The sequence below is a fragment of the Accipiter gentilis genome, chromosome 32, assembly GCF_929443795.1.
Source record: "Accipiter gentilis chromosome 32, bAccGen1.1, whole genome shotgun sequence".
In the NCBI taxonomy this organism is placed as follows: Eukaryota; Metazoa; Chordata; class Aves; order Accipitriformes; family Accipitridae; genus Astur; species Astur gentilis.
In genome coordinates this window covers 14,651,733-14,673,885 of record NC_064911.1, presented here as the reverse complement: position 1 = coordinate 14,673,885, position 22,153 = coordinate 14,651,733, and the positions used below count along the sequence as shown (strand labels likewise).

General features: G+C 37.5%; 1 protein-coding gene across 10 annotated transcripts in view; it reads right to left on the bottom strand.

The window, feature by feature from the left end:
* The window catches only part of DMD (dystrophin), a 1,191,992-nt gene that overhangs the window by 833,222 nt on the left and 336,617 nt on the right, over positions 1–22,153 (bottom strand). For 8 of the 10 annotated variants that reach the window (XM_049835302.1, XM_049835304.1, XM_049835308.1 and 5 more), the window contains one exon: positions 5,448–5,629. In XM_049835302.1, coding sequence (XP_049691259.1) covers positions 5,448–5,629 — 182 coding nt within the window. Of the gene's footprint in view, positions 1–4,337; positions 4,461–5,447; positions 5,630–22,153 lie in introns of all 10 variants that reach the window. The other 2 variants (XM_049835325.1, XM_049835324.1) reach the window with 1 other exon arrangement.

Below are 22,153 nucleotides of genomic sequence, written 5' to 3'. Positions count from 1 at the left end.
GAGGGTAGGAAGGCTCTACAGATGGATCTGGACAGGCTGCATCGATGGGCCGAGGCCAAGTATATGAGGTTCAACAAGGCCGAGTGCCGGGTCCTGCACTTGGGTCACAACCACCCCATGTAATGCTACAGGCTTGGGGAAGAGCGGCTGGAAAGCTGCCCGGCAGAAAAGGACCTGGGGCTGTTGGTCAACAGCCGGCTGAATATGAGCCGGCAGTGTGCCCAGGCGGCCAAAAAGGCCAACAGCATCCTGGTCTGCATCAGAACTAGTGTGGCCAGCAGGAGCAGGGCAGTGACCATCCCCCTGTACTGGGCACTGGTGAGGCCGCACCTCGAGTGCTGTGTTCAGTTTTGGGCCCCTCACTACAGGAAAGACATGGAGGGGCTGGAGCGTGTCCAGAGAAGGGCAACCAAGTTGGTGGTGAGGGGCCTGGAGCACAAGTCTTGTGAGGAGCAGCTGAGGGAACTGGGGTTGTTCAGCCTGGAGAAAAGGAGGCTGAGGGGAGACCTTATCGCTCTCTACAACTGCCTGAAAGGAGGTTGTAGCGAGGTGGGGGTTGGCCTCTTCTCCCAGGTAGTAAGTGATAGGATGAGAGGAAATGGTCTCAAGTTGCACCAGGGGAGGTTTAGATTGGATAGTAGGAAAAATTTCTTCACCGAAAGGGTTGCCAAGCACTGGAACAGGCTGCCCAGGGAAGTGGTGGAGTCACCAACCCTGGAGGTATTTAAAAGACGTGCAGACGTGCTGCTTGGGGACATGGTTTAGTGGTGGATTTGGCAGTGTTACGTTTGCAGTTGGACTCAATGACCTTAAAGGTCTCTTCCAACCAAAATGATTCCATGATTCTATATTATAAAAAGTTTCTTTTGCATGTACTTCAGTGGTTTACAATTTTTTTTTTTTTCTTGAACCTATTTAAGACAGTATATTTTATGTCCTGGGGAGTTCTGGTAGTAGGTAACAAGTAAAAATGAAGGCAGTGAGATAGGAGTTTTGCCTGGGATCGATATTAGAAACTACTCTGATAAAACAGTTCTAGAAAAAAACAGAAAGTAAACCTAACATTCTTCTTGGTCAGATGTTCAATGAGATGAAGCAATATAACAAACCCCAAGGCTTTTATAAATATAAAACAGAAGCGAAAGGGTAATTTTAAATGGGGATTTTGAAAAGTCTCAGAAAATTAACTTGAGAATACCTTTTTTCTAAGTGAAGCTAGACAGACTGTCTCATTATAGAGACTGCATACAAGAGAAAATAAAGCTGCAAAGTCAGGCAAGCCTTCTGTAATTGCTGAGCAGTAACTGCCATCTGAAACTTGTCAACATAAATATTTTCTCTTGGGCCTTTTTTAATGTGAATACAGGGAATTCAAGGATTCAGGTTTGAGAAGTGGATTCCTGTCTTAAGATCTGCATGAGTTTATGAACACTTTCTAAGTAAACAAGGTAAGGGAGGAAAACTTTTCCTGAGCATTAGTAGAACAACTGCTATTCATGTTAGCAATAGCATTTAATAAGGCTTCGACTGCTTCAACCAGAAGTGGCCAAGCACAGACCAAACAACAAGAAAGTACCGAGGGAACAGTTTGGCAGAACAATGATTTTCTTTGAATCTGAGATGTGTCACAGTTAAGCAAAGCAAAACTTGTCTGGCCAAAGTTTGTCCAACTAAAAATGCTCTGTCTTGCAAGTATAATTCTGAGTGACAAACAGAATAAGAATTCAGAAAGAAAGGGTGTATTTAAAGACACATAGGTTGTGAAGGTATTAGAAAGTGTAAAGATGAGGAAAGTGAAATGTGACATAAAAGAACAGACACGGTAGAAGACAGAAGGGAAAGGGCTTTGACAGATGATGGTGTAAGAGGAAACGTTATTCCTTCTTGCCAATACAGAGCTCGGAGAATCATTGCTCATTTCATTTTTATGATTTCCGACAACTGACATATGCAGTAAATGTATGGCATATATGGTCAAATTTGCAGGATAAATTAAAGATCTTTGGAAAGAGGTCTTGTTTAATTTATTTTTCTTCTGAGTTCCAGTCAGCTCATGCTTGGACTACAAAAGCTACTGGACCATTCTTCCAAATGAAGAACTTTAAAAATATCACCAGATTAAACACTATGACATATAAGACCAATCTTAACAGCTAGAACTTCTAGAGAGAAGCAGGTAAAAGACTTTTTTTGATAGTTGCTACGTATCTTCTTTGATTATCTTGGGGAAATAATATTCAAGTCCTGCAAGATGAAACTTTGCAGAGATGTGAAAAGAAAAAATGGCTCATACATTTCAGCAGAAGACCAACGCACTTAGTGAAAATCTTGCTTCTCAATGACAGCATCTAAGATACCATTGAAACTGGCAGAGTGCAGTAAATTAAATCTACTGCATTTTTTCTTTGATAACGGCATAGAAATGAGAGACAGTTTCCTAAATTTTACAAAATGCAAGAAAAAAAAGGTTGACTTCATCTTGATTTCTTTAATGCAGTCCCCTAGAGAAACAGATTTAACTGAAAATCCTACAGGCAGTTGCAATACCAATAATGGTATCCAAAAATCATAATATAGCTGGCAGAAAATTGGAAGGCTACGAAAAATTGAGAAGGAAATAATATTTCTTTGATTTAATTAAAATAGGTGGGATTATTAAGGTATATCAGCTTCAGATATCTAGAAAAAAAATTATCAACCACTATTTTACCAGGATTATAGATTTATTTTGATAGTTAGATGATGGCTGTTCTTCAAGAAATACATGGCCAGAGGCAAAAAAATCATTCCACTGATTAAGAATTGCATATATTGAATTGGCATATTAATTGGTACTAATCGCAATTCAAGTTCATCTTGATTATAATGAGACTGTCTGGTGATTTTCACTTAGGATTTTTAAGGGAATGCTTTTCATTTGTTAGTATTTCTTGTGGGTCTAGTACAATAGGGCCCAATTCTGGTTAGGTCTTCAGATTCTGCCAAATTGGCATAATTATAATATTATAGTAGTAGTTATTCCATGGGTGTAATAGACAAAGCTTCTGAATTCAGGAAGAGTTCAAATTCAGAACTCTGAAAATTGGAATGCAAGATGAGGACCAAATAATAGAATTCTATTTTCTTAGTACATTTTAATAACTACATTTTGTAGAAATTATTTCAATTACATCAGCTTGTACATTACACTTGATGGTGGGGATGTTGACAAGGCCCACAATCAATCACAATAAAAGTAGGTCAAGAAAAGAAAGCTGTTTCATGACTCTTCATTCTTCTCAATTATCCGTACAGTATCTAAGTAGAACAAATCAATTTTACCAGTTTTAAACACCTTGTATTAATCATCACTGCAATACATTTGACGTTAGTATAACATAGCAGGGCTCATGCTTATGTGCACAGGATTTCTTTACTGGAGTATTTAAAAGAAGTCATTATTCAGTAGAATACCTGTCATTCGAAGACTAGATTCAGAAACACAGTGTTGAATTGAAGTGTAATTATACAATAACTTTTTAGAGGTTAGACAGAATTAAGTCTCCACAAGAAAAGTCATACTGTAGTGCCAGATACATGCAAGATTCTCTTTTCCCCAAAAGGAAAGCACACTGCATTACACAATATGACCTTTGGTTCTCACACTTGTCTGAAGTTATAAAAATCCGACCACTGAAATGCTCATTATAAGAATTGCTTGAAACAAGTTTTATTAAACTGCCACAGCTATTTAAAAGTCAAAAAAACCCAAACACAAAACCTTAACCTGAACATTGGCATGGTGCCATTTCTGATAAAATGACCAGCAGTTGTAATCTAAAAATCCAGGTCACATAAAGAACATTAAATTTAATGTTTCCTTTCTCTTCTTTCCAACTACAGTAACCTTCTGAGAAATGTCACCCCTTACTGTTTTCTTTAATAGATATGAGGGTTAGGAAAAGCAAGAGAAAACCAATGGTCCTTGGTTTTCTATAATAAAACCCGAGACAGAAATATAGTAATTAGATGCCAAGTACAGCTTATGTTTGGTTTGTTCTTCTAATACTCTTTTAAGGCAATATATGTACTATTTTTAAAAATGACTTAACAAAGAAAGCCGTTCATAACTCTGAACCAGCAGTGTTCGAATGCTGTTCATCCCTAACAATCAGCATAACACCTAATGCCAGCCATGCTCAAATACACAGTAAAAAGTAACCACTCAACAGACGCTACAAAAACACCCAGAAAAAGTAGGTCATCGAGATCAGGTATAAGCAAAATGCACAAACTCCTTCACTCCACGCACAAGCTTAATAAAACAGTTTTTAAAACAAATGACAATATTGACAGACCTGTGGAGGAACCTGCCTCCTTTTTTGGTCAGGGGATGTGACATACACAGCTTGTGTATATGCGTAACTTTTGAACCGCGGCTTAGGAGAAGGTGAAGGTCCCTGGGGTACACTGACTGTGATCTACAAAGAAGAAGTTAGAGGTGGAAAGAACAGACATATGGATAGGAGCATAGATTATAGAAGTAATGATTTTAAGAGTAAAGTGAAGAAAAAGAAGTAGGAAGGTCATCACCAGTTATATTTTTCAATGAGTGTTAGTATTCAGCAGTCAAAATTGGGATGGGATTAAGGAAAGCTCTCATTTAATCTGACATCCTTTCCAAAAGCGACAAACTGTCAGGATTCAATACCTGCAGAATACCAATGTAAATTGAAGGATCTTTATAATTTACAAGCAAAGGCTCAAAAACCAAGTGATCTTGTAGTACATCCTAAACCAACAGAGCCAATACTCATCTGCTCAGTACTCTAAAAGAGACTGAGCATCCCAAAAGCAAGATACAGATCAAATTCAGACAAGTACAATAGGACTAAAATCTACTAAATACTTCAGCAGAGACTGTCTGATGTTTTCAGTCAAAAACATAACTGAAAGAGCAAACAAATTAATTCCAAGTATTACATGAGCTTTTGAGAGGCCTACCATGAGCTGAGAACAGATGATTTTAAAATACAAGTCAGTATAAATAAAATGCTAAAAAATTAAAAAATGTATCATGAATGTGGATAAATGTCAACTGCTATTCTCTAAAAAAGGTAAAAAAGTTTCTACATGTCTGCGTTTAAATGTAAACCTTCCCTCAGTTTGTGTTCTTCCTTGTGGTGCCCTTCCACAATCAAAACACCCAGTGCTGTAAAAGAGAAGTGCAAAGCACTTATTTGCTGAATAGTTACTTTTAAAACGGCCCAGTGCAAGATGAAAAGCAGTACAAAAGTACAGTTTATGCAGACAAGTACATTTGACTTGCCTGCGGTGAAGAGACTTTGTCCATTATGCCCAGTTTTTTGGCCTTCTATCGGCCATCTAACATTCAAACTTACGGGGTAGGTAAGGGAAACAACCACTTTAGAGCAGCAAAATGAAAGCAGAAAAGTGAAACAACTCACTTCGTGTGAAAAACGCTCTTGATGATGTACTTGTATGCGCTCTTCTCTAGTGACCCTTGTGTGTCGTGGCAGCATCTCCACCTCCCTGATGGCTTCCATGGTGACTTGTTGGGGCAGAACTTGGAAGAGAGAAGTCACGTACATCAAGATGGACTTCTTATCTGGACAGGCAGTTGCAACGTCTGGAAGGCAAATTAAAATGCATCATTTCCGTTTCCACATTGGACATGAGAAATAGCCAATCAACTTCATGGCAAGTTGATACACTAATGAGCAAGCTATTGTCCATGTGAGTTCTCTAGAGACTAATTAGAACCTTACAATCAGTTCCAAAATTACAGACTAAACCTGCATACCAATGAGGATCCGAAGTTTATACAGGTAACTTAATTCATTCAACATGAACTTTCTGTCATTCAACATGAACTTTCTGTCTATATTTCTTTAGTCAAAATGCACATAGTATACAGTTTGAAACTGTGATCCTCATTAAGCAAGACTAGACATAGGAAAAGGTGTATTTTCCTGTGCTGTATAAGTACTGCAGTTAAAAACAATAAGGACAAGCTCATTTTCAAAGCCATGCCTTGTACGTTTTCTTCATATCATTTAATCATTGGAAGCGACAACGGTGCAGGAAAAAAAAGATTTACAAGTTTTTCTAGTGAATGCGTTCATACAAAACAACTACTTCTAATATAGCTACATAGCTTTTATTTTCTACTTAGTCTTATATTCTTCATGAAGTCTGTGGAACAGCTAAGGAACACGGTATTCACAGACTTTGAAATACATAATAGAACAACTCTTAAAAAAAACCCCTGTAAAATCTCTGTGGACTTCAGCAATAAGTACAAGAAACTTTGCATGAACACAAAGATGATTTCAGTTTTTGCACATAACCATGATATACATCAGCACAAAAAGTGGTTTATCTGACTCAACATTTCAAGTCAATAACAATTTGTAAAAATGTAAGGCATGTGGCAGCTCTTTGAAGTAGTTACTTTGTTATTTGCCATTGACATTTACCTCCTACACTCAGTCTAGAGAATCAAGATGTAAAAAGACTGTTGTACAAGAAATTTATCATTAATTCCGTAAGTGTTTTAACATGACCGCTGGCAGAAAGCCAAGAGCTATGAGTTTTTACTGTCCTAGATCAATCCTGGCTTAGCTAAGATACCAGTATTTCAGATAAAAAAAAAAAAAAAAAAGAAGAAAAAGGAAAAGAAATCAATTAATATATTCTGGCAGACTCAATAATGCTACAGGGTGGCATCTCATTCTCTCTTCCTACAACGCAGAATCCATGAGAGAAGGCACCTTATGTTAAAAACTTCACATATATTTGGAAATTAAGAAAAGATCTGCTATCAATATTTTTGGGTTGGCTTTCTGACCTATCTCCATACCTTCATTTGATACATTATGAAAGAGAGCTAAAGGTTTGGTTCTACTTAGAACTGGCTGGAAAAATGGCACTTTCCCTCCAACATCCCCACCCCCATAAGATTTATTGTCTCTGTGGCCACAGTATGCAGGATATGCTCATTTAAAAAAAAAACACCAAACCAAACCAAACACACACACACACACACAAACAAACAAAAAAGCAAAAAAATCAAAACAACAAACAAACATGACTTTTCCAAATCAAGTCACACTGCAGCCCTTGGTCTCCACAGGCTTCACTTCTGTGATAGAATTCAGTCCAGGAAGTATTTTGCTATCACCATCTTCTTGTCTTCTCGTTAATATTTTAACACCATTTTGTTATACTCAGTGTCCACTAGTAATTGATGTTTACAAGAATATCCATGCCCTTATACAAGCAAGAATACACACTGAAAGAACATACATTAGTGCCAGCTGTGATTTTTCCATTTCTTGTTCATTATTTTCCTTTCAAACTGTTCTGGTAATCAAATAGGCAAATACCTTATAATTTATCTACACAAAAATCTCACACAATAAATAAAAGCAAGTACCTTGGAAACAAAATACATGCCAAAAATTGTTTACCCATTCTATCTGACAAATAACATGTACATATGCAGCTGTCAAAATCCACCGGCAAATAGGAAAAGATTTAATTATATAATCACAACAAATAGCTAAACAACCATTGTTGCAAAGCCTGGAATATCAATCTGTCTCTCAAAATTCTTTTTTTGCAGACTCTTGAATTATCAGAGCAGGAATGACTTCTGTTATTCTGTCCTACGCCTTTGCCTTCATATTTTTTCTTTTTGAAACCTAGTCTAATACATTGTCTTTACCACCTGTTAGGACTGACGGATATTTGAAGTCCTAGTAGTTAGGCAGTGAATAAATTTAAACCTAAGCACTTGCTTGCAGGATAGTTCACTAATTCCTTGGAAATATGTCTGCTTTCAAATTAGACTACAAGTCAAAAGAGAGTTTTAAGTGGGAAGCTTTATATGATTAACACAAGTTATATTATTTAGCATGTTCATCAATCAAGAATCTGAAAGACTTTGGAGAGCTCTGAAAACTATTCTGGCTCTTTAACAAGATGCAGTTATACAAAAGTATCAGAAAAGTTTCCAGCATTAATTTTTCCAGCTATTGAGAGAAATCTTCTACTGTAGAAAACTTTATGCTGGCAGATTAATCTTTTTCAGAAGAAAACAGTGACTTGTACTCAAACTGAAATATGTCACATGAAGCATATCATTCACAGAACTAGTTTTTGATACATCTTGTGATCCGTGGGCTTATTAAGACATGTGGTTTCTTTAAGCATCTTCTATAGTGGAAGAAACAAAACTCCTTTGTGGGATACAGAACAAGGCCCTGACTTTACATGCTCCCCCTGAAAAAATATTCACACACTCTGACCATTTAGAGAGATTAGCCTCTCCAGGGGAGGTCTCCAGTCAAATTGAGAAAGAGAAATAAAACAAAACACTTCTTCTAATACACAGGCTGAAAAACCCTGATACTAAGCAGGCACCATAAGAGCTAGAATTTGACCATGATTTTGAATGTACGATACCATCCTTTTCATCCAGAGACAGAGGTACTTGGCAATAAGTCCCCAAAGAGCAGCAAGTATCTGGTTTCACCACAGAACATTAAAACCATGAAATAAACACCATCCACCCCTGTTTAAGTGCTACTGCCTTTAAATGGTTATTACAGGTTTACTTCAGGAAGCAATTTGCCTGAAAGTACACTACAACTTGATTTTTATTACCAAATATTCTTCATTTTCTGATGAACATAACTACAAGTTTGATTGTTTGTTGAGGATGGGCGACTACAAAAACCTGAAGTGTTCTGAAACCAACTCTTTCCTGTAGGATGCAGTGCCAAAAGAGTAAATAAATTAAAATAATAATAGTAATAAAAAGTCAAACTCTTCAAAAAGTGATCCCACAGCCAATTTTTATAAGCTTTGCAGTTCACGAGTGGTTTGTTCTTGCATCCTTATGTTCTGTCAATGAGCAATTCCCTGCTAACATTCCCAGTTCTGGTGGAAAGAAGCATTTTTAAGAGATGAGTGAAAGTGAGGATGATATAAAACACCCAAATAAGCTCCATATTAAAAAGTTCTGTACAGGTCTACCAGCAAGAATAAAATCTAGCATTTTGTTACAGTGTTACATTATGTATATACAGCCACATGCAGAGTGCAAATTACAAGCATTCACGCAAATGCTGCTTCCAATTTTCAAATACATGTCTACTTATAGTATAGCCATTCCAATTTATTAACATTTTTTTTTCTCAAAGCTTTGACCAAATAACAGTTCTGACACTATTTGTGCTGATTCCACTCACTCTTTATATCAAACTAGTAGCAAAGTAACTTTGAAAGAAGAAAGCTTAAATGCCTACTGCACTGCCAGAAAGATTATATTACTGTACATAAATTGCTGATATGGTTTCTTTACATTGAGAGGCAAATTCTGAAACATACCTTTTTCCCTATACAGTGCTGAGAAGCAAGATAAGACTTGAGCCCTAAAAATACAAGAAATCCTTTCTTCTCAGAAGAAGGAGGTAGGATTTTCAGATAATCACAAAGTAGAAAACACAGAAAACGGTAACTTTTAAATCCTATACATCACCTCATACTGTTGGCTTCCATGACGACACTAATAATAAAAAATCCCAGTATTTTAATATTAGTCACTGCTGTCCCACATGAGATTTTAAAAACTGCATTAAAAAAAACACATTGCTTTCCATTCCATAACACTGAAGGAGATTCTCAAATTTGATTTGAATTTTCAGACATTACTCAGCTTCCCCCCACCCCCCAATAAATGGAGGCTGTCGTTTTTAATTCTATCAAAGATATCTTTCACTTTAAGGGTTATTAATGGTATTAACATTTATTAGAATTTATAAAAACAGTCCTAGTGCTATCTTCAAATGCATCTGTTTAGAAAAGACTTAAAAGATGCATGGCAGATAAGCTAACTGCAGAAGCTCTCAGACTGAGGTAAGACAGAATCTAACTGATACATAAAAGATTAGTTTCTACAATGTAAACTCATTACAGGAGGGATTTCAATGTTTGTACGGCAACTCCCACTGTGGCACCAACCTCAACTGCAGTATCCAAGATGAGGGCAAAGCAGAAGCATTTAAACATGTACAAAGACAACTTGCATGCTATTTTTATTTATTTTACCTTTTAGCCTCAAGAACAAGGGTGAACTTTTCAAAACACATTCAAATGCCTGGGATGATCCATCCAACAAGGCACACCAACACTTTGAATGAGCTTCCATAAAACCTAAGTCATGTATTTTGATCACGTTTTGATTTGGGTGAACCTAAAACTGCAGTTGAAACTGTATGAAAGTGTGTAAGACTGTACTAGTAAAAATGTAACTACTTGATCTTAAATAGCATGAAAAACAAGGAAGATTTCATTCCCAGATATTCCCAGATGGATGCCTTAGAGTTGGCCCAGCATGGGTAAAGAGATCTTCAAAACGTTACCACCAAAAATAAGGGGGGGGGGGGGGGAAAGAAAGGGGGGGGGGGGAATTGTAAACTTGGTCATTGGTACTCCAAATGCATATTTTTGGTCACTTACTAACACGTGTATTTGCAGACATTAAGCTACGACAGAACCACGAGGTCTATCTTAGATTTGCTGTCACTGGCAACTTCTTAATTTCCTGATTGTGAAAGCATGAGACCAAATATAGTTTGTTATTTGAACACCAAGAAACAAGTAAGATTATCAGGCAAAGAATATAAGCTGTTTTTCTTAAATGTATAAAAAACTTCTCCCTCAGCTAGCACTTGGTCCCAAAACAATATTGTTCAGCAATCCATGTTTAGTTTCAGACTATACCGATGGTAATGGTAATAGCAATAGCAGGAACAAAACGGTGGTAATGGTTTACTCAACTGATGCTCACTGCTGCCACCAAGACCTCAAAGCAATAAAAACTGTGCAGTCTCTCAAAGGCCAGCCAGTAGCTGCAGTGTCTGCTCTGCAATTATTGACTTTTTTTTTTTCTTGGTTTTTAAACTTGTAATTATTTTCTACCCTGTTTTTGTACTCCATTACTAGATTGCATGTTAAATTAAAAATGAAAGAAATCTTTATGAGTAATCTCAAGGAATAGTGGTGGACTTGCAGATAGACAAAAATAGATTAATTCATGAAATACTGTATAACTGTAAATATTGAAATGTGGAAATTTATACCGACAATTCTTTAACAAAGTTAAAGAGCAGACAACTACTGTCCTTTTCCTGAAATGAATTCCTTAGTGCACTTGCAAGCTGACGGGAAGATATTTAATTAAACAGAAATCTATGGGTCTACAGTCTCCTGGGGAGAAGACAGTCAAAATCTAAATCAGGCGACTATCATGGAATTTAGCATGTTCCATTCCCTGCTGGTACTAAGGGTGAATTAAAGTCCTCTTAGTGGAGAGGTAAATAACTCATTTAGCCTACAATCTTGCACAATTTTTTTTTTTTTTTAAAAAAGGAAACTGAATGGCTCCACCTTCTGCCAGTGATATAGACAAGCAATCAAAGTATTCTTTGGAGCAGGACTAAGCAAAAGTCAAAATTCTTGGAAGGCTGTTCAGTGGCCTACACGAATAAGCATGGCAATCACAGTCTATTGTTTTGCAGAATAAAATTCACATTTTACGAAATGAACTGTTAGCAGAAGGCACAAAATACATACAGATAATTGAAGTGAGAGTGGAAACCTGAAGGACAGCCCGGTGGTGACCTACACCCAGATAGTGGCACTGCTCTGTTTTATTCCTTCCTGTAGATATGAATACCCACTCACCTAAAACTAGTATGAAACTCCCAGAAAAAAATGCCATTAATTTTTCAATAGACATTTCCTTAAGAAAGTAAGTGTTTTAAACCTTACGGTTAAGGCCTACACAATACCTTCAAAATGCTGACCACAGCCATCCTTTGTAGGCTGTGTTGAATGAGGTCACAACAGCAGCATGAAGAAAATCTCTTCAGAAGATTACTACATTTCTGTTTGCCTTTCAGAATTACGAAGACAGGTCAGGATTTGTGGGATTAAAGTACTATGGGATTCAAGTGTACCTGGTATTAAAAAATTCAGTGGCAGAGAATACCTTTAATCTGTCTGAATGTCTGTTCTGATTTGCTGCATGAGTGTGAAGGAGTCTTGGACTAATATGCAAGCACTGTCCTAGTTGAGTGAACTTGACACTATCTCTGGTTTTGAAAGCTGCAAAAATCAGATTTAACACCTATGCTGACCAGTAAAGGTGATCCTTATTTTTCTTCAGTTTCCTCATAGTGTTAAACATTTATTCAATAACACCACAGCCTTTGCACCCTAAGCTATATCTAGCATAAGCATGTTCTTAGCAGCAAGGATAGAGAGAGAAAGAAATTAAGTCAAAACGGCAATGGAATAAAACACTGGTTTAAAAATGTGGGGGTGCATATGTTAACATTTTTATCATGTGTTGTATATTACTATTTTTGTCAATGAACAGGAGTGAGCATGGCTCATCAATTTGCTGAAATAACAAATAAAAGGCAGCAGTTACTTTTCTCACAACACTAATATACATTGCTGAAAGCTGCAGTTCAGTTATTCAAAGCCCTCAAATGCAAATTCAGGGGGGAGGAAGGGTGAAAAGAAAACTAAAATACACCCGACCACCTAGGTCCTACTGAAGAGTCCTGAAAATAAAGAAAGATGAGAGTTATGCTGACTGGTATGTAGAGTCGGGAATAGTGTACCAAAACAGTAACAGTAGCAGGCACCCAAACAGTAATTTTGCTAAAAATATTTGAGATATTAGCAAAAGGGCCAATGTTTCAAAATATTGTACGTTTTCTATTTTACTTTTATAGGTATTCAGCCTAGAAAAGTTTTTACTCATTTCTCTCCTATCGATCTCTGTAAAGGTATATTTCATTCAGCATGGAAGCTATGGCAATGATATTCAGACTGAAAAACTATTTCTATTGTAAAGTTTCATGAACCACTCTGTAGGTATTCTCCAAAAGCTAGGTGGTATTGATTCCAGCTGAGTCCATATTATCAGTTACCGCAGTTATCATGAAGATTTTGCATACTGGGACTAGCTGTACACACAAAAAAAAGTAAAAGAATTGTCTTAAGAAGTTTAGCTCCAACCATGACTTGTTTACCTGCTGCACAATATATGCTTTGCTGATTCTGTGGTTGCAAGTATTGTGACATATAATGGAAGAACTTGAAGAGTTAAGTCAGTATTAGCCAGTTCCAAAAGCCAGCATAACCAGTGAGCAAAAACACATCAGTGCCAATTAATTAAAATAAATTGGACAACTCAAATGTATGAATTAACATTCAGCTTTGATAATTACATATATTACAAATTTTGATCAGACTGATTAAGAGAATTTATTTAGTATGTAAGATGTTTTATAGCCAATAATTCTGAAAGATAGCTTGGAAAAAAAAAAGACAACTAGAGTAACTAAAGATTTTATAATTTCTTATGGAAATAAATTCATTACTTTTATCTCATTGTAAAATCTATCATAAAATTAATATGATATAAGGTAAATGGAAAAGGGCAATAGAAATCTAAACAGACAACTCTGAATAAACAATAGAGAGAGCATTATGCATACTGGATGGGTGATACCATACTTAAGAGAAGATAATTGTTCTTCAAGTGCAGTCAAAAGCCACTGGACACATACTATTCTTCTGAGATATTAGGTGTAAAATGAAACAGAATTAGAAGCATTTCATCTTTTACTAGTAAATTTTCCCAAAATGAAGCAATACATTACAGTTGGGATTAAATTATGAAATTGAGATCAGACCCTCAAAGTTAAAAAGGCATTCAGAGTCTGTACTCAGTTTCAACCTATTTTTGTAAAGTATTTTGCAATGGCATATATGACCTTCCTTGCTTTATTTGCATATGAGTATGTAATGGTATATATTACATTCCTTGCTTTATTAGCATATGAATAAAAGAAGGTTTTGCTACTTCTGTCTGAGATCTGAGGAGCAGATTGTTTTCCAGCTCTGATGTATTTATTTAGTAAAAAACAGCATTTCATTCTATAAACCCTATATTGCCCATACAGAAGCAAAGACCAGTGGATGCAAAGGGAAATAGGAATGCTGTCAGGACAGAAAAAACTCTACTGTATCTAACAAAGAGAAGCACCTCAGAACCTTCACTGGTATCTGCAGAAGTACAGGGATTCTGCTTTCCTTTCATGCCTATCTGAAATGGGATATTCCCATTTGAAATGGGAAACCCAAGTGATAAGATTTTGCATATAACCATAATTATTCCTACTTTAAAAAGGTAAAAGAAAAGGTTAGAAGAATTTCTTGTACACGCAGTAGGGGAAGGATTTCTAACTTTTAAGCGATTATTTCACTAAAAATGTAGCAAATAGATTAATTTGCTGACCTTTGTCTTTAGGCTGACCATGAGGACAACCTAGTCTAAAATATATCATGCCAACAGCTTTTAAAAATGCAAGTTTTGATGAAATGGTTATTCATTGTATGCATTCTATCCTCCAGCAAGTTATTTAAACATAACTGATTTGTAATTTAAGAAGAAAAACCTTAAATGTAATCATCTGAGGGAAAAGAACTGTTCACACTGGACAGTCAAAACATCTAAAGCCCATACTCAAAGGCATTTAATACTTTTACAGCTGCAAACATCTGCTCACGTTTTGTGTGAAAAAAAGTTTCTACTTGCATTTCTGGTGTGCTGTCATCAAGACAGCCTGGAAAAAATTATTTTGCAAATGTAAATTTTATCACCAGCAGATCCTGAATTAGGGCCATGCTGAGTTTATTAGACCACATACTGGGATGCTGTTCTGCTGGGGGCATAGTAAGCTCTACTGTCCTACCCTCCCTTCACTTCATGATCCAGTTCTTAAACACATTCAGGAGAGATACTAGTGAATATAACTCCTAGCAACAGCTTCTGTGAGACGGTAATCTGTTTTGAGGTGAACTATTACACATTTTATTCTAATCCTTCCTCTTACTGTCCACTTTATAATTTTCTTAGTGAAAAGGTGTAATTAGTATAGTTCTACCTTAGTGTTCTGTACGCTATCTTACCACGTGCTTTCTGTCTTTAAGGTATTGAAAGAAAAAAAGGAGAAAAAAAAAAAAAGGTTTCAGTCTCCTGCAAACTAGTTAGCAAACAGAACACCTGTCATCTGGAGAAGGTGTAGGAAGGAGAAAATAGGGAAATAATTGCTTCAACAGAATCTGTAAAGGTTTAGAATGGAGAGTTCTCCTTGACTGTATGCCAATGAACCATATGTGAAGTGTCAAGAGCATTTCGGGATGTGAATGAAAACTGGAGTGACAATACAAAAAATATGAGAACTTGTTTTGAGAAACCCCAAATAAATGCAATTTTATCTGTGGCTAGTGTAGGCGAAGTACTGAAATAAATCAAGGGCAAAGCAAGATACCTTGTAAGCACTATGTACTTTAAAGACCAAGAAATCAACATTTTGGTGGCCTCTATTTAAACAAGCAGCAGACACAAGCCTCAGCCTAGCTGATTAAACATAAGCATACGTGACACTGACAAGCATGGAGCAGCATGTGAGACCCTAAAGAGAAATGAAAATCCTACAGCTCAGTGGAGTCAAGCTGGGTTTGAGTATCTACAACACCTACTTCAAAAGTTCCCTGCAAGCTGGAATAGTTGTAAACATGCAACAACAGCAGCCAGATGTGACTGGGATGCCAACTGGTATATTATGCGTGTCAAATAAACATTAAAATATATATAGCAAATTTCAAATGTACAATGCAATATATTAAATTTAATTCATATATGAAAAGAAAACCATAGCTATTAAAACATTAAGACAATTAGGGTCTAGTTGCTCTTATCCAGTCAGCAGAAGAGCAGCATTGCAATGCTTTACTGTGTGCCTGGATAAAGGAAATCTTACAATACTTGGTATTGTATCAGTTTCTTGACTAGAGAGTTCAAGTGTCCCTGGATGATTGGAAAGGCAAATTCTAAAGGAAGGGCCTACATGAGATTCCTGAAATCACTTCTGCAGTACTGACTTGTTTATTAAACCTGTTTCTGACATCACTGTTAAAAGGTGTTCTCACATTTTTCTCAAATCAGAAGTATTAATTTTCTCCATGGTCTTCTCTCCCAGAAACAAATAGATAACATGATTTTAGTATTCAGACAGCTGATTCTGGGAATGATTTATTACAACAGCAGTGTAGGAGCAAGTGAGAAAGTATCGCAACATTGTCATGGATGGCTTTATTAAATAACACTAATGGATTACCTACAGATGCTGCAGAAAACATGGGAGAGACCATCTGGACAGCCTTGTTGTGCTAGCCTTCAGCTCTTTCCATCCTTAAGCTGAAAAGACATGAGTATGGACTAAAAGAAGCTCCCTGAAAGTTCTGGTTCCTCCTTCCCTTCTCCAATTAAAACCAAAACAAAAACAAAAACCCCAAACCCATATCAAAACTAAACTAACCTGTCATAATCATTTCAAGGAATAATAGAAGTACACAAATAAGTGGGGGGAAATGATAAATGACCGCTCATGACTGATTAATAGCACTCAAGAGGTACACAGTTCTTGTTTCACTACTTGTGTCCCCATTCTACAATGACTTAATCACGCTTTTTTTCAAGCTCTGGCTGTTTATACTACTGGAAAAAAGTGGATTTTGAGAGGCAAAAGCACATACTCTGTGGGATAAAATGGGAAGAAGAAATATACTTTGATCCCAATAGTACAGTTAACATCAATGTAAATAAAGCCAATACAACTGTCATAAAATTTATTCATTCTTTAACAGTGAAATCTCCATTTACCCTTGCTTCCCCTAAAAGACCACCAAATGTTTTTAGTGCTTTAAATACATCATCGTCCAGTCTGCCACCATACACTTTGGAGCTAAATAAGTGCTGTAGTACTTTGTGAACATAAGGAGTGGCTGCTGTGGCAGACTGTGAAGGCAGGTTAAGTCTGTCTGGAGTCAACAAGGAGAGGCTAAGAAATGGTAATTTACTCTTTTCAAGAGTAAATTTAGACACTTTGAACACCAAAGCTGATAAAACCAGTCCATAGATACTTTAACTAAGGAATAGAGAAGAAAGCTGTATTATTTGATTGAACAATGACTTCAAGTCACAAAGGTGGTATAGTCATGGATGAATGCAAATTTTGATCCAAAGAGTTACCATTTCTAGAACTGATACAAATTTTTGGATACACTGAATGTAACCACTCTTCAGATTACAGGGCAATGCCAGTCTAAATAAAGCACAGCTTCTTTTAAGGCCCAAGTGGTGCATGCCCAGCTATGTCCAGCAAATGCAGACATAGCACATGAGATCAGATGTAGTCAGAACTGAAGCCTGTATCTCATGCATGTCATGATACTCACAAAATTACACTAGTTAAACTTTGTAGAATAGCTGCAACTACAGCAAATATATAAGGTATTCTGTACAACAGCATAACAACATCTCCTGAAAATCACTCATCCTTCTCAGTACGTACTTCCAAATGGCGATTTCAAAAGATAAACCGGATTCATCTTCAAGAAACACAATATTGATTTTATTGCATAAACCATTAACATGATGTGATCTGGAATTCTATGTTCTTATTAGACATGCTCAAGAATGATAAACCAGAAGTGGTACAGAAGAGTTGTTAGCGTCAAGTAGGAGACACTGTACAGAAGAATGAAAAGCTACTGAGAGTCTAGTCAAACAAAGACTGAGAGCAGGTCTGAGCATTCTTTATAAATATACCATGGGGTAAAAACAACCAGAGCAAAAAGCATCAAGCTCAAGGACAACGGTAGCACAAGAACAAAACAGAACAAAATAAACTTGAAGAAATATAGTCTAAAAAAGTAGAAGCGTTTGTCACCTTCAAAAAGTGAAGTTCTGAGTCAGGCAAAGGGATAGAAGCAAAGTATGCAACTGACTATGACAGAACTTGAGCAATTTAGTAAAATCATTATAATGAGACGTTTACCTGAAATCGCAGGTAACAGGACTCAGTGCATCATCAGCTCCCTCAGGTTCTGTTCCTCCCCCTCCTTTTACATTATAGTTAATGCTAATTATTTGTCAGCTATACATTTTTAATACAAGTTACTGCTATACTTCCTTGGTTTTCTTCCTATGAACTCTCCCTCCTTGATTTTTTTTTTAATTATTCAATTATGGGGAAGTATGTGCATGCAATAATCCAGCAAAAATAACAATAAAAATAATGTGTCATGTCTGAGTATTAGAAACTCTGACAAAGCATGACACTAAAGAGGTGACAGGGCTTTTGCATATATAGGGTACATATACATATTTACCAACTAATAGTACCTCAATAGAGCATGTGAAAAAGCTGGAGATTAATTAGTGCAGTCAATATAATGGAAATAGGAGTTAGGAACGCATTACAACAACAAATTTTATTACATATTTGTCATGTATTATGTTAATGAAGAAAATGCAAGCAATCGTAAAAAAGGGTTTAGACAGGACTATGAAGCAACACAGCAAAAACTACCCAGGTTAAATCTGAACATTAGTTGGTGCATATTTAAACAGGCAGAAGAATTTGGGAATAAGGAATAAGGGCTAAGAATAACAAAAACAGAACACGTAAAAGTTTAAGAAAATACATACTCCTGGAAAGAAATGGTAGAACTGGCAGTTCCACAATTAGTATATTATCCCTTGCTTTAACTTACCAGTATTAATTATCATTTCTTGAACCACCTCTTTTTAAAATGGATAAAATTACATAAACTTTGGATTCAGCAACTGGGCAAATATACACTTGTCCAATTTTCACCTAAATGTCTACTTAACTCACTTCTCTTTCTCATAGACAACTGTATAACTTCCCACTATTTTTTCTTTTTTTACTAGGACCTTGCAACTCACTAAAAGAAATCTATTAGAGCACAGTGATATTCCTCCTTCCTCCTGCCTCCTTCCCATCCACCCCATCACCCTCGCCACCTCTCTTTAGCTCTTCCAACTCAGATTTGAAGGAATGACAAAACTTTATTTTTTCCCTTATCCCTAAATTCTTTAACACTTAGTTTCTAGCAGATGATAGAACTCATTGCAGACATTTTACCCTGAAGTCATGCTTCTCAGCATTTTTGCTGTTATTTTTGCCTCTTTGGAAGCAGTCTGTATTGGGTTTGCGTGGCATGGTTTTGGTATCGGGGGGGGCTACACGGGTGGTTGCTGTGAGATGCTGCTAGAAGCTTCCCCCATGTCTGACAGAGCCAATGCCAGCCGGCTCCGAGACGGACCTGCCGCTGGCCAAAGCCGAGCCCATCAGCGACGGTGGTAGTGCCTCTGGGAGAACAGATATAAGAAGGGGAAAAAAAAAGTTGCTGCAGCACAAAAGCGGCAGCCAGAGAGAGAGAGAAGTGAGAATATGTAAGAGCACCAGCCCTGCAGACCCTCAGGTCAGTGCAGAAGGAGGGGAGGAGATGCTCCAGGCGCCGGAGCAGAGATTCCCCTGCAGCCCGTGATGAAGACCCCGGTGAGGCAGGCTGTCCCCCTGCAGCCCAGGGAGCTCCACGGGGGAGCAGATCTCCACCTGCAGCCCGGGGAGGACCCCACGCCGGAGCAGGGGGATGCCCGAAGGAGGATGGGACCCCGTCGGAAGCCCGTGCTGGAGCAGGTTTTCTGGCAGAACTTGTGACCCCGTGGGGGACCCACGCTGGAGCAGGCTGTGCCTGAAGGACTGCAGCCTGGGGAAGGGACCCACGCTGGAGCAGTTTGTGAAGAACTGCAGCCCGTGGGAAGGATCCACGCTGGAGAAGTTCATGGAGAACTGTCTCCTGTGGGAGGGAGCCCACGCTGGAGCAGGGGAAGAGTGAGGAGTCCTGCCCCTGAAGAAGATGAAGCAGCAGAGGCAACGTGTGATGAACTGACCCCAACCCCCATTCCCCATCCCCCTGTGCTGCTCAGGGGGAGGAAGGAGAGCAAATTGGTAGTGGAGTTAAGCCTGAGAAGGGAGGGGTGTGGGGGGGGTGTTTTCAGATTTAGGTTTTATTTCTCATTATCCTACTCTGATTTGATTGGTAATAAATTAAATTTCCCCAACTTGAGCCTGTTTTGCCTGTGATGGTAAATGGTGAGTGATCTCTCCCTGTCCTCATCTTGACCCACAAGCCTTTACTTTTTTTTTTTCTCTCCCCTGTCCAGCCGAGGAGGGGAGTGACAGAGTGGCTTTGGTGGGCACCTTGGGTTCAGGCAGTGGCAACCCACCACACAGTCTTACCTTTCATGACAGTTAATTATTAACAGTTAAAGAGGTTTTGTCATGCCAGGCCTTAGTTTATGCTCTTTAAAACAAAATATATTTTTAAAGTCTGAAGAACTGAAATACAAACTTCTATTAGCATTTTTTGGGGAAAAAAGTTTGTTAGAAGATATCTTGGAAAGTTCTGCATGTTTGATTTCAAAATTGACTTATCTAGGCTGAACAACTAAACAGACAAGCAATGCTACAGGTACAGGGCTCAAACAAAGCCATGATGAGAATAACAACATTCATGATTACAGTAAACTGGGACAGAATCTGGGATTATAAACAGGAGCAGTGCAGGCCAACACTTTATTTTTTAAAGTCTGTCTTTACTTTTACTCTTTACGTACTCTTTACTCTTTACCAGCACTAGTGAGACTTATCTTAGTCCAAACATAATGACAGGATTTAATGGTTATTAACTAAGAAAACATACATCATCTAAAAATTATGCAGAAGAGGTGGCCTTGGCAAAGAACTATGAATGCTCTGAAGACCTGAGATTAGGCTTTGAAACAGGGCCTACAACATCTAATAAATACCTAAATACAAGAAATACATGTCCAATCCTACTGAGAGATTTTCATTCTTTAAGCAGAGTACTGTCTTGCAGTAACTTACAAACAGATTGTATAACAAAGGTTACTCGTGTCTTCTCTCACTGACTTGTTTCTATTCATTAAAAAAAAACAAACAAAACCCCCCAAAACCCCACAACTGAAAACCCCTCCAAAACTAAAAGAAAAATGAAGTAGCTCTCCAAACTGTAAACAATATGCAATGCTTTCTTCTTTACAAATAATCTAGTAAACATCCCAAAATAAATACAAGATGGCCCTAATTATTCTTAGGTCATATTTATTTTGGGTCCTTATTTAACAGTGTAACTCCTGAAAAATCGTTGTGCCTGGTTGTGCAACTATATTCCCCTAAGCAGATGGGCAAGCTGGCCCAGCACTCTAAGAATTTAGCCCATCTCCAGAAAAAGGCAGTAATTACATCAAAAATGAGCCTGCAGGATTCAGACAGGAGAAGCATATGACACCAGTCTACGTTTCATTAACTTGCAACATTAATAGTTTAGTAATATATATTTTGGGCCCTCAAGAAACACGTTTCATGAAACAGGAAAGGTTCTAATGGCTTAGAAACCGCAGATTTCCAAGTCCAGAGCAACAGACTTGTTGGAGACTGAAGCGTTCAGTTTGTTTAAAGGAACGGACACAGTAGCAACAGGGACCAAGTGCCTTCCCCACACAATTCCTTCCATTGAACTCAAACTGACCAGAGACCCCAGCGTAGAAGGCATGCTAAGATCTTGTCAAATCTTGAGGCACACAGATAAGGAGTGAACTATATTTTAAACCTTTGAATAATTACCTGAAAACGTGAAAACTTTATGCCACCTAATCAACAAAGCTATTCAGCAGATGTAGTTGCAACAGCAAAAACACATTCTTCTGCAAATCTGAGTCAAGGCACACCAGCAGACAAACAGGATTGTTACATCTTCCAAAACTTTCCAGTATACCTAGACCCTTTCTTCCAGTCAGACTGCTCAGGTAAGTGAAATTAAAGACCGTAGCAGCAGCATTCCAAAAAATATGTAGCGAGCAAGTTCCAAGTCTCTAGAACGTAACTGTATTTCTGAAAGCCCAGATGACTGTAAACATTACCCTGTTAATAAGGCACCATTATGTCTCACCTACACTACAGTTTTCAATTTAAAGGGCTGCAACTGTAGTTGTAAGGACATACATATGTCCTTACTCCCTATGTAAATTGGTACGGCTTCCACTGAAACTTCAGTGCTAACAAGGATATCGTTTAACAAAGCAACTTGTAAAAAAGGTATAAAT